General features: G+C 45.5%; 1 protein-coding gene across 1 annotated transcript in view; it reads right to left on the bottom strand.

The window, feature by feature from the left end:
• hecw2a (HECT, C2 and WW domain containing E3 ubiquitin protein ligase 2a) overlaps nucleotides 1–12,768 on the bottom strand; it is a 43,224-nt gene that overhangs the window by 21,265 nt on the left and 9,191 nt on the right. The window contains exons 2-12 of the mRNA XM_085373693.1: nucleotides 10,955–11,576; nucleotides 7,001–7,108; nucleotides 6,678–6,772; nucleotides 5,390–5,456; nucleotides 4,805–4,974; nucleotides 4,347–4,486; nucleotides 4,100–4,200; nucleotides 3,158–4,011; nucleotides 1,350–1,644; nucleotides 1,129–1,221; nucleotides 664–814 (exon numbers count right to left, since the gene is read on the bottom strand). Of these exons, the coding sequence (XP_085229819.1) occupies nucleotides 664–814; nucleotides 1,129–1,221; nucleotides 1,350–1,644; nucleotides 3,158–4,011; nucleotides 4,100–4,200; nucleotides 4,347–4,486; nucleotides 4,805–4,974; nucleotides 5,390–5,456; nucleotides 6,678–6,772; nucleotides 7,001–7,108; nucleotides 10,955–11,333 (2,453 nt within the window). The 5' untranslated portion in view covers nucleotides 11,334–11,576. The remainder of the gene's footprint in view (nucleotides 1–663; nucleotides 815–1,128; nucleotides 1,222–1,349; nucleotides 1,645–3,157; nucleotides 4,012–4,099; nucleotides 4,201–4,346; nucleotides 4,487–4,804; nucleotides 4,975–5,389; nucleotides 5,457–6,677; nucleotides 6,773–7,000; nucleotides 7,109–10,954; nucleotides 11,577–12,768) is intronic.

Raw genomic sequence — 12,768 nt, 5'->3', positions numbered from 1 at the left:
GCATCTGTATGCCATTGACTTTTTGTGTTATTGTCATGGTCTCCGTGCCTGCCCGGTCGGCCCCACAAGGCTACAATTGCTGTTGCTGTTTTCTCCCTCTCTGCCTGGGCGGAGCTCACTGTGGGCTCCCGCCCTTGGCCCACACACACACCTGACAACACTCACCCATCATCACCGGGAGCACTATTTGAGGCTGGAACACAGATCCTCTCGTCGCTGGATGATTGTACCCCTAACGTTAGTGTTCTCACAGCTCTTGTGCTTCATATCCGTGACTTGTGATTAGTTGGTGACCTGCCTTCTCGTCTGCTTCAGATCTCCCCCCCCCCGGACCTGCGACCTCCCTGCTGCGGGAAAGTGTGTGAGTGTGAGCGAAGGAGACGTGAGCGAGTTACCCTGCGATTCTCCCCGGAGTTTTGGATCCCTTCACTGTATATATATTGCACTGCACTGTAAATAAACCACACCTTGGAGATACCTTACCGCTCTGCGTTGAATCCCTGTACCAGATCGTGACAGTTATCTGCATTAGACGTTAATTTCTTGAGTTAAACTACAGTTACTTGGGGGGTAAACTGATTTCTTTAACGTTATCTAGATCCCGGTCCTCCTTAAGCTCCCAGTCCTCGGAGAAAGTTCATGATTTCTCCCCTCAAAGCCCACCTGCGGTTCAGCTGCTCCATCTGCTGAATGGAGTTGGAGCGGGTCAGGCCCTGTGGGGCAGGAGGTCCGGTGGGCCGCTGCCACGTGGTGGTCCTGTTGACGTGGTCCACAAAGAAAATCCTCCCATGGCTGTCGATCCGGGCCTCCCAGTCTGAGAGGCAGTTAAAAATGGAGATAAAGCAGGTGTTTAATGGCTTGAACTGAATGTAACTGTTGAAAGTAACACACTTCAGGAATTTAATTTTTAATCTGAAATGAGGAAAATGGATAAATGTGTGTTTACGTCGGGAATCACTGCATCCATGATGTCATTCTGTGGCTGATTTGGGGTTTCAAAGTGTTTGTCAGGCTGACTCAGTGCGACGCATGTGAACAACAGATGTGGACACGGGACGGTCGCGTGAATAGAAACACACACTGCCGCACACTGAACAGTACAGGGCATGCAGACACACACACACTCACTGGGAGGCAGAGGCTCGTCCACACGTTGGTATCGGTGGATGTCGTGACGCACAGAAGGAAGTGAACGCACAGGATGTCCATTAACGTGAGCACCTGAGCACAGGAAACACACAGCACACAGAGGGAACTTTGTTTTAACTCGGGATGAAAATGTCATGGGTTGTAATGTCCAACAAAAACTGTGGTGACCGACTTTTGGAGATTTGTGTAAACGGTACTACCTTCCTCTCCTTCTGTTTCTGTGGTAACTTGTTCTGAATCTGCAGACCCCGCCTCCTCAGATGGCTTTGCCTCGCCTTCCTGTTGTTCAGCCACGCCCCCTGCAGCCTGCAGACTCAGCCTCCTCACGCTGATCTCCTCCACCTCCTGTTGCTCGCTAGTTGGTGGCGGCGGCAGTGCTTCAGCTTCAGCAGCGGCACCTTGCCCTTCACCATCTACAGCCTGATTGGTCGGCGGTGCAGCAGAGTCTATGTCTCCCCCTGGATCTATGGCGGTCTCTGCTCCCTCCTCTGCTTCCTAGAAAATATAAGCGTTTAAAGAGATGGCAAAATAATCACAAAATCATTCAGTCACATATATACAGATATGAAAGGAGTCCATATCTCACGGCATGAGGCAGAGCTGGCTCCGTAACCAGGGCAACAAAAGTTTGACTCCATGCAAATATGTGTCAGTGCGTAGGCGTCGCATCTCAAAAAGAAACAATTATGGAAGATTTGTGATAAAAATTCAGTGGAAAATGGAAACAGATCACTGGTTCCCACTCACAGTCTGTTCCCAGAACATCTCTATAGGGACAATACAAGACAGACAAAAGACCTCCATGAGCCTGTGTACAGCATTAGCCCACCACACGACAGTGAAAGCAGGGTGGCAGTGGTGCATTAGATCTCTGTGTCCTTTAATAAAAGAACTAGAACCACAAGATCCTGCTGTTCTGTTTGAGCACTGCGGGAAAACTAATGGCACTTGGGCTGCACATTAAAAATGAAACAAATGGAGAAACTCTTCTTCAGAGGATTTAACCACAGTGGCATATTGTCATATCTGACATATATGTTCATATTCTGATGTGCTTTGGCTAAGCCTCAATGATCGAGGTGTGGCTCTGACGAGAAGCCAAGAACACTGCACGTCAGAGATGGGGCCAGCACATGCTGCTTATCTTCGTTTTTTTATTCTAAATGAGACTGAATTTACAAAATAACTGGGACCGTGAACTCTTTAAGAAAGTGTTTGCTGTGGTTATAGTGCAAGCCAGCCAAAGGATCATCTTCCCATACGCTTCTTTTTAAAAGAAGAGGTGTCGCCCCCTGCTGGGGGACAAAGGCACTTCCTTGCTTAATTTTTCAGACACTCGGTGAACTTTACTTAGTAATTAATTAAATGTACAGCAGACTTTCCACACTTACCAGCTGTCCACTCTAAAAGTGTGGGAGTGTTAAAAACTGCAGTTCCTTGAATGGCCACTGGAGGCTGGCTCCAAATGTGACTCAGTCCTTATAGACTGCTGTGTTAAAATGTCAGATTTTACAGCAGAAATAAACACATTTAACTAGAATCTAAATTTAGAGTTTAATTACAAGAGGACTGTGCTTTTAGTTTTCTTAGCTGCACTAGCAGATATGTCCATCAGTGTGCCATATCCATCCAGTATTTGGACGCAGGACGCAAACCAAGCTTACTGGGGTTTCATCTGGATATGGACAGTCCTGGCTGCTAAAAACTTGGCAATGACCACAAATTATAACAGGACGTGGCAAAAAAGTCTACACTTCCAATTGCAATTGAGATCATAAAGTCATCAGCAGTGTGAAAAGCTGAGTAAGTTTCTCATATACTTTTAGCTAGCAAGTTAACTTCTTTTGCTCCCCGATGGCAGATTTAGGCAGTGACACTGTGTTTGTGTGTGAAGTGCATCTAAATTCAACAAATACTTCTGGTGTTTGGAATGAATAACTTTTTGTGTTTTAATGTTTTTGCAGGAATGGTTCAAACAAAGCAGTAAATTTTGCTCCCGTGAACGCACCACAGCGGTGGTCAGTGTGACTGGACAGCTGTCTGAAGATGAGAAGACCGTCTGGGGGGCTGTTGCCATTGAGCAGCTATCGATCTCTGATAAGGGCTCCTCGCCAGCCATCCTTCCTTGCTCAGGAGCGTCTCCACCTTCTGACAAAGCATCATGGGACGCAGCCTCTGTGAATGGAACCTCTTCCACTTCAAGAAAAACATCCTGCTCCAAAACATCCTCTAAGTCCGTGCCAGCAACGGCCTCTGCGGCAGCCTGGGCCTCGGGGGCCGTGTCTTCTGCCTTAGCACCTCCACCCACTGGCCCCGCCTCCAACACAGACCCCACCGGTCGCTCAGGCTCCTGCTGCCCCTCAGTGTCGTCTTCATCAGTACCACGGGCATCAGGAGGCTCTCCGTTCATTAGCAGCGGCGACAGGGGTACCGGAGTGATGTCATTGGCTCCGGATCTTTCTTCATCCTCGTCTGAATCGATATGCAGCATGGCGCTCAGCCTTGTGTGTGTCGGGAAACTAGAGCGCAGTTTAGGTGAGGCGGCACCCAGAGGTCGTTCACCAGGTCCTTTAGGGGCCTCAATAGCATCCAGACTCTCACTGAATGACCCTTGGAGCATTTCATGACCTGCAATGCTTTCAGTATCCCCAAATCTGCCCTCTGCTCCGATGAAAGGCAGCTCCTTTTCCAGACAGGCTGCGGTAGCGCCTTCCCCCGTGCCCTGGGAGCCCTGGGAGCCCGTAGGAGAGGGGCCTGCTGAGACCAAGCCTGGAAGGTGATGAGGCAGGTCTTCATCATCAGAAGGAGTCCCTGGAGCTCCATTCAAGGATGAAACACCGATGATGGAGTCAGGAGAGGCACCTACAGCCGGGAGAACATGTTAGTGAAAACAAATTCCAAGAAAGTGTGAAGTCATGAATATTTAACCACAGCTGAGAGGCAAACTTACCATCCGGTCCTGTCGAGGTGAGCTCAACTTTGAACTGCAGCTGTCCACTAACGTGCTCAGTGGGCAAGCGTCGACACAGAGAGAAACTGACCGGCTGGACTCTGCACAGTTAAAGAAGCAAAAAAAGAGAGACCTGTGTGTCTTTTACACTGCACACACAGATAAAGTACACATGAAGGTCTGTTTATGTGTGCGTGACTCTATGAGTGAGCTCCTACTCGCCTGTGTCTGCACATTTTCCACCTACCCGGGTATTTTTTCAATGAGCCGCTGCACAGGGATCGTAAGCTGGCCAAGGAAGCGCTTGATGATCGGCCGGCTCTTGGCAAACTTGTCCTTCACTTCAATGTAGAGGATGTCCGTCATCAGGGCCACGAATGTGTATTTCTGCAGAGAGGCAAAAGCATCGATGTGCAAAAAAAGAAAGAGGGAAACACATCATGAGTTTGATGCTAGAAGTATTTCAAAAAGACAGTCTTACTGGAGATTATGGGGTGCAAGCAGAAAACTCAAGGCACTTTATCTTTAGGTTAGCCAAAAGCCAAAAACAGACCAATATCAGTCTGTATTAAATACCAATCCTGGATGCCAGTCTATCAAAACCTGTGGCATGATATAGTCCCCTGTTTTAATATAAATGCATTTAATTAACAGTAGTGCAAAGTAGCATTCAAAAAGAGCTTGAAAAAGTTTAAACGACGTCACCTCTCCATGCCAGACGGGGTTGGTGGTGTTAGCGATGATAGCTGATCGGCGTTCCTGCCCGTGATGGCTGAAGACGGGGAACACGCTCCTCTTCCCTGGGTGGATTGACATCTTCAGGTACGGATCAGGATTAAAAAACATCCCCTTCTTCAGGCCAGTAGCACGCAGGTCTGCAACAAAACAGATGACGAGAGAGACGAATATCAAAGCAAAGGATTGTTCTCGCTCCTTTGCTTGTGCGCGGCTTGACCTGCAGATGCATCATGGCTAACAAAGGCGAGTGGTTTGGGTAAGTGAGGTGGACATCCCATTCTTTTAAACTAATTAAACTGAACCTGATATCATCATTGGGAAACTGATAAAAACTTCAGAGTCTCTCTGGTGGGGAAAAAAACCCTTCAATACCAAGGCCTCTGTGTTTACTCGAGTTTACTCTAGTGTTTCCCAAAGGGACTGTAAGACACAGATGAAGATAAGATGGATCACTCCGTTAAAATCCAAGCATCTGTTCTGGGATTTATGGTGTGGCTCTTCCAGATTTGGAAATATTTGCAAAGAGGCATTTAGCAAAACTGCTAAACTCACCCGTCAAAGTGAAGCTGATCAGTTTACGAGGATGTTCGACTCCGACCTGCTCAGCCAGCCCCTCCACCTGAGATAGAAGAGACAACATCACACTTTAGATGCTATAAAACACATGGAGCACATATTTTCCAAGGACCACAAACACACACACACGTCCTACTGAATTCACAGGAATTTAAATCATAACTGTGGACACGACTTTGAAGGTTGAGGGAATAAATTAGAACTGAACGCAGACAGCAGTGCATCAGCGAGGAGCCAAATCTCAGCATTTATGTGGGATTGATTACGGTCACAGACGACTCAATATTGAGTCATCAATCAACTGAAAAGTATGAAACATGCCATATAAACCACCGTGAGGCTCCATTATTGAGAATGATAAATAACAGGATTTCTTAAGGCAGACAGTGAGCCAATGAAGGCAGTTCATTGTTTGATAGCTCAACGTGCAGAAACGTGAAATAAATGGCTTCAAAATCAGTCCTGCATACTGAAATATCCAAAAACCACCCACATCTGCTATTTTCAGAAACTGGAGAAGGTCCACGACTCCTGAGTTAAAGCTGATCTTCCTTTCAAAGGAGCACTTCCAGGCTTGCTGCTTGCTTTAGGTCATATCCTGGAAGTCCATTCTGACCGCTTCCATCTGAGCATCTGGGATTCTCTCCTGGTGTGTCACAACCATGAGTCTTCAACTCAGGTTTTATTTTAAAAACAGGAAGTGACAAAGAACCACGCCTGGTAAAGAAGGGTAGGTTTCCATTACTGCTGTCAAAAAACTCTCACAGACGATTTCCTACTGACTCAACTTTCATGTCTCCGACTCAGCGATCAAATGGTAGTTTGAGCTCCACAATGTCCAAGCGGAAACATGGTACATCCGGTCAGGAAGGCCGTGGGAACACCATTCAGAGCTGTTAGAGAGGAGTCCTGCTGCAAAATCCTCCTGTAAAGATCTCAACTTTGCGCAGCAGCTTTGTCAGAAATTCAAGAGTTCACGTTTAATACAGAGGACGAAATTCAGCACACATACGTACAAATACCAAGAACGGGAATCCCAGGAAAGCATCCACAAATAACAGAAACAGCTGGATGCAGTCCAGAGGTGTTAAAGGATATGAACTTGAAGGGGACATTAATGATATTTAAGTCTGGTTTGTTTTGTTGTTTTATGGTTGGAGCTATTACAATCACAATAATCATAACCAGCTATCCCCACCATATTCCAGACTTCACATGTATAAATCTCAGAGTGATTGATCAGTGCGATCCCTCCCTCACACACCAGGACTGCTGGGTTCTTCACAGTGATGCACGGGGTCGTGGCTCTCAGGGCTCCGCTCACTCCGTGGTAGTACTTGAAACAGATCTTTGTCTCAGCTGCAGAGGAAGCAAAAAAGAGTTACAGCCCTTTAAAAACATCACATGGAAAAATCTTTAAAGCTCAGCTGCACCTGGAGGTTCATTCTAAATGTTCTCCTTTGATTTGGAGGTAATTTTTACACTCAGTGAGGTCTAAATCATCACTGGCGGCCATTTAGATCATTTTAAATATTTTATAGCAAGAACTGCAAGAAGTGCAGAGATACTTTTCAATAACCAACTTACGCTCCATAAAGTAGGGCCCGGGCTCGAGCCTCCACACGATCTGACCCTTCTGGGTGCCATTCACCCCTCTGTTCTTGCAGTCCCACACGTTGGATGGACTGGTTTCATCTGCAGGAGGGTAAATGTGTTAGTTCACTCTTGCTTTAGACACATCCGGCTCTTGCAGCATTTATTTTTAGACCAAAGAATGTGAGTTAAATCAAACAGCATGCTCTGCATTGTGCCGCTGCAGTGCAAAACTGTTCTGCCTTTCAGCGTGTTTAGTCTGCGGACTCTGTCTTCCAAAACACAAGTTTGCCTTTAATCAGTGAAATCCATTCCCAAAATAGCCTCCCTGTAACCTCCAAACAGAAGGACAAACTCCAAACTTCCTCTGAGTTAAAAACGGGGAGGGGGAATTCCGCTGTACGTAGCACTTTTGCGCACAGATTAATGAAGCACCAAACTCAGCTGACTGGTGGAAGTGTGTGTGTGAGCATGCCAGTGTGTCTGAAGGGGAGGCGAGGAGGGGAGGGCAGGTAGCTTATCATTGAATGTCTGCTTAGTCAAGGAAAGTGGTGTCTCCTCTGGGGTATAAGACCCCGGAGAAGGTAATGAAGTCCTGGCGGCCTTATGATCGATATGAAGTGACCTGACGCCCCACCGCCCCCAGACAGTTTTACCAACAAGGAAGGAAATGTCTGGAAAATGTAATCAGCTTATCCAGATGGGTTAAGTCTTAGAGGTCAACAGAAATTAAACTGATCGCCTGGTAAACAAGTTAAAACCATCACGAAGTCGAGTCCTTTATAGGAGTAATTTCACGCCGTCCAGAATTTACTGCCGTCTGTTGTGCGGCAGGTTTGTCTGACCTTTCCAAAACCAAAGGCGCCCATTGTTTTCTGAAGCTCATTATCCATCACTAACACAGTCCATCATGCTGATGAACAGCTCTCAGAGTTGGAGTTCTCCCTCAACGTCACTTTGTAATTATCTGGGGTAAAGAGACAACGTTCATTATTTGCTTCAGTGAACAATGAAAAGGCAAATTTATGACCGTGGCAGAGATCCCCGTGTTTAATGTGGTCAGAATATTTTTCAAAAACTATGTTAGAAACAAAAATTTAACTTGAGTTGGAAACTGGGTTCACCATGACGCAGAAGAGACTCATGCATACATCTGACCCTGATTAATGTCCTCGCAGCCCCTCATTAGGAAATTTAACGCCTAAACCACGGGGTGCCAATTTGGAGTATTATATCTGTGCACCCAGATGAAGGTAACACTCTGGCTTATTATGAGCTGCCGTGCAGCAGGTTAACATTATCATTAGGCAGTAATTTCACACTAACTTTGCTCCAAAAGGGCATTTGACTGCTGTATCCTGAGCAAAATTTGGCTTATGAGGTAAAATATTCTGTATATTTGCACAGATTCTAGCCTGCTATGTCTTAAAAGACGTGCAAGAGTGGGATACTTTTTAATGGTTACCTGTGTGTGCACCTGATGTGTGTGCTGGATCACGGTGCAATTTTGGATGTTTATACTTACAGCTTATTATTAGGCCCACACACACACACATCAGCAACCAGCAACTTCAAGCTTCGCTTCTGTGCACTTTTTAATATTTGTGCTAAATACCTCAGCACCATTAGAAATACTCCATTTCCCATAAGCCCCATACCAGCCATGTGTGCACAGCCAATAAAATAGCTTGAAAGAGGGGGTTAAGAAGCTGAGATCACAGCAGTGTGTAAACACGCATGGTGGACAGTACACCACACTTAGATTTTTCAGACATAAAAAAATAAGAATAAGAATCTGCTTTCAATCACAGAGCAGCAGATCTCTTTTGGATCTTTACTACGTGATCAAAACAGAGTGGACTGATCACCGGTGTGCTGGTTTCACACTCTGATTCCTGTATTAGCTTTCACCATCGTGGACAGATCTGCGTGAGCCCGATAGCCCTCTTCAGCACTCAGGTCGACGGATTTCCTCCCTGTCAGATTCCTGTCTCTAAGCAGGATTAGCGGACATTATTGGAGACCACCCGGCTCGTGCGTGCTTTGTGATGGTGTGTGTGTTATCGTACACCGAGGCAGAGCCGTGACACGTTGACTCAGCCTCCAGGCCCGGTGTAAAGTCTCAACAGCTAATGTTTCAGTATTGACTCGCTGCTGGAAGCTCCTGCACGAGACTCTGCACCAAGCTATCGACAGATTTCGATAACAAAACATCAGGATCAGCCGAAAAGCTTCGAGGACACGCAGGGTCAAGTCAGCTCTGAATGACGGCGAGCTGCCAAAGAGTTCAGCAAAACAGATTCAGTGGTAAAAATACACGTAAAAGTTAAAGTGACTGGGAAAAACAATCATTTAGCTGGCGCGTTCTGATAACATACGTGGGAAGTGGGAAGAAATTTATGGAGGCCAATAAAGAAAACACATTTTCTTAACCATAAGTCAAAATTTTAGTTTATTATCTCAAAATTTAGAGCTAGTTATCGACCTATCGAAACGTCCAGAGCAATCAAACTGTAGATTTGAGTGTTATAATCTAATTTAGTTTCCTTTCAGTGGTATATTAGTTTTTTATACTTTTGCCAAATTCTTAAATATAAAGACAACAATTTGAACAGCTAAACTAACTCTGGATTAGACTCTGAGTTTCTACGCCCTGTATTTGCTAAATCCAGCATACCCTGAAAGCTGAGGACTCTTTCTGCAGAAAAACATCTGAGGCGAGTGGGGTCTGTAACAGCCAACCAATATGTGACACCCACGTTGATAGCCTTTACCTTTATGGACTGTCAGAGTTACAGAGTCACTAGCAATGGATTTGACATATATTGACATATAATGCCACCACCTCTTCTATCCACCCTTCCAGGTCTATATTGGGTATTAGCAGTACTTTTAACAATGGAAAGCAGAAAGCCAGGCGTGTTTTACTTTTAAAATCAAAGGGAGTAGATTGTATGATGAGCCATCGGGGCTGGCATCACCTAAAAACAGCTACAAAGATGAGCTCAGAAGAGCACAGTGGATAAACAGGTCTGCTACCCCTTGCGTTAACACCAGTGTTGAGCTTATTAATATGCAAAACTTAAGTTCAGTTTAGGCTGCAATGACAGTGCCCTGAGATGAAGTCGAACACTATCGAACCGCCAGCCTTCCAATCAGTGGACCTGCTCTACTGTCTGAGCACATACACCTCGCCTCTGCAAAGATATCAGCATTATAACAGCATCAACACTGATCTGAGAGATAAGCTGTCCCAGACGTGTGTCATTTTCAGGTCACCCCATATAAGACTGATTAAATCTGAGAAAAGCTCCCATCTGACCCCCTCAGAATCAGCTGATTGCTTTTCTACAGTAACTTTAGGATATTTAATGAAACCAAGCAAACTTCTGTGCTCAAGCTAAGTGTAATATTTTAGAGTTACAGAAATGTAATATTTTTTTTTCTCTCCAGGATATGTCGTAAGTATAAGGAGATAAGTCCACATGACATTTATGATCCGTTTTACACACACAACAGAATTCACAATCTGAAGCCAAATCCGTTTTTTCCGCACATTTTTTATTTATAAGCATTTCTGAGCATCAGCATTTTGTGATCTAACATAGTTTGAATAAAATGCCCCAGTTTAATGTCTCTGATGAGCAGAAAAAATCACTGGTAGCCTGGATGATTGATCGGTTTTCTCATAATTTAGTGGAGAAAACTTTAAAAAGTGCATTTTGTGTAAATTTTCAAGGCTTGTATCACTGTGTTGGATAGGCGGCTTTATTAAACAGCTTTTTTACCTATGTTTAGATACCAGGATCATCGCCTTGCTGCATTTCCTTCTGAATCCAATAATTTTCTAATGTAGCCATATTGTAATGTTCCTTAATGTGCTGGGAGGCACTGACTTGAGATTTGACACAAATTAAAGTTCCTTTACTTGCCATTGCATCATCTTACCGATGTGGTACAGCCCGATCCAGTCTGTAGCATCCACTTCCTCCTTTATGTCCCAGGATATGACGAGGTTCTGGCCACGGTTCAGCGTGTACTCCAGAGTGGACGCTGTCAACGAGGACCGGCTCTGGGATGTCACCAGGTCAGTGTCGCTGTTTGCCCGCGGAAGCCCGATGGGGCTGCTCACCACGGACACGGTATCTACAGCCGCCCCGCCCCTCTCCGCCAGAGTCCGCAGGTTCTCTGGGCTGAGGGTGTGCCGGAGATGCGGGCTGCGCCTTCGTGGGGCCGACAGGTGTTCGCGGCCCCCAACGGACAGGTTGGGTGGATTGTGGGAACGGGTCCTGGGTGGCAGGACCGCTGTGGCGAGGGAAGGACGCATGTTGGCAACAAGTGAAAGCAGTTAATGAGTAGAGCCGAGAAGTAGAGGCAGAGATGAGCTTCTTATTGAGCCGGACGGTCACCAAAGCGATGACACATGTTTCTGATTTATCTGCCTCTTGTCTAGAAGTGATGTGTGGGTTCCTGATCCACAAAGCTGTGCATTTTCATCCGTTTTCGTCCCTTAATGAAGCTAAACAGTCGACTCTTTACTTAGTTCATGTTATCCAGTGGCATTAAGAACCTGAGGATGGAGAAAGAAAAGAAAGACAGACAAAACTCAGTGAGCTACAAAATTGCTCCGGCACAACAAAAGCAGTGATTGCACGGCGCGAACTGCAATCAACAAATGGCTGAACAAACATCCGTCACCGGAGCGGCTGTTTGCTGTCAAAGAAGCCGTCACAGACACAAGTAACCCGGCACCTTCCTCTTCCAACATCACCATTCCAACACTCATTTTAAGTTTTCTTTCATTAATTTAATGCACTATTTACTTCTTTGAATGATGAACGATGCGTACCGTGTGTTCGCTCTCTCTGCTAGAAACACTCAGCCCACATGAGGAGAAGAGCAGGCTGAAATGATCTCATTTGGAATGCATTATCTCTACGAGACCGCTGGAAAAGGAAATCTTTAAAACAGCACACACACACACACACGTGTCTACAACAAGGTTTCAGTCAGTGTAGGCTGCCTCAGTAAAAGAAAGGAGAGAGGCGACAAGCAGCTGTATCTGCCTCCCAGGAAGCTCTTCAATCAGCAGATGCCAGTTTGGGAAGTGTCTTGGGAGCGCTGTCAGAGTCTCAACCACAGCCATTTTGTTTTTAAAGAAAGGATGCCATGTGACTTCAGAGTCTAGCCAGGGGGAGGCTGGTATCAGTTAGACTGAGGAGCATTAGCGGTAAATGTGTGTGTGTTTCTTTTCTTAAGGGCAGAAAAGGTTTGGTAATATTTAGCTAACGCATGCCTGGTGCAGTCACTGGAAAATAATGTGGGCTGCAGTCTCAGCTAAGCTTGATATCTGTGGTATTTGAAGTATGCCTCAAGAACCGAGCCGCTGGTAACATTTTAAAACTGTCAGCTCGTCTGCAGACCTCAAAGTAGGTTGTCAGACTAATGGTATTAAAAAAAAAACAAGAATCACTAGATGGTCTGAGCTTCATTTTATCTTATGATAAGTCACTGCAGCCTGCTAGGGTTACAGGTAGGACGTCTCTTATTTGTGACACTCAAACAAAAACTATGTCTATGAGATTTAATTTGAAAGGTAACACCTTTTGGCTTAAAATCAAAACCTAACTCCAGCTGCAGAAAGGATGCGGGTGACCTGGTGGAGGTCAAAGAAATGAAACCGAGTCTCCAGAAGTAACTTAATCTGCCAACCAGGTCTACAACTCACTGCTTGCTCTTTAATCTGGACCAAAAAATAAAAA

The sequence above is a fragment of the Diplotaxodon limnothrissa genome, linkage group LG16 (assembly GCF_057381915.1).
Source record: "Diplotaxodon limnothrissa isolate DT_005_m linkage group LG16, D_limnothrissa_male_GT1.1, whole genome shotgun sequence".
Lineage (NCBI taxonomy): Eukaryota > Metazoa > Chordata > Actinopteri > Cichliformes > Cichlidae > Diplotaxodon > Diplotaxodon limnothrissa.
This window is presented reverse-complemented; position numbering and strand designations above follow the sequence as displayed.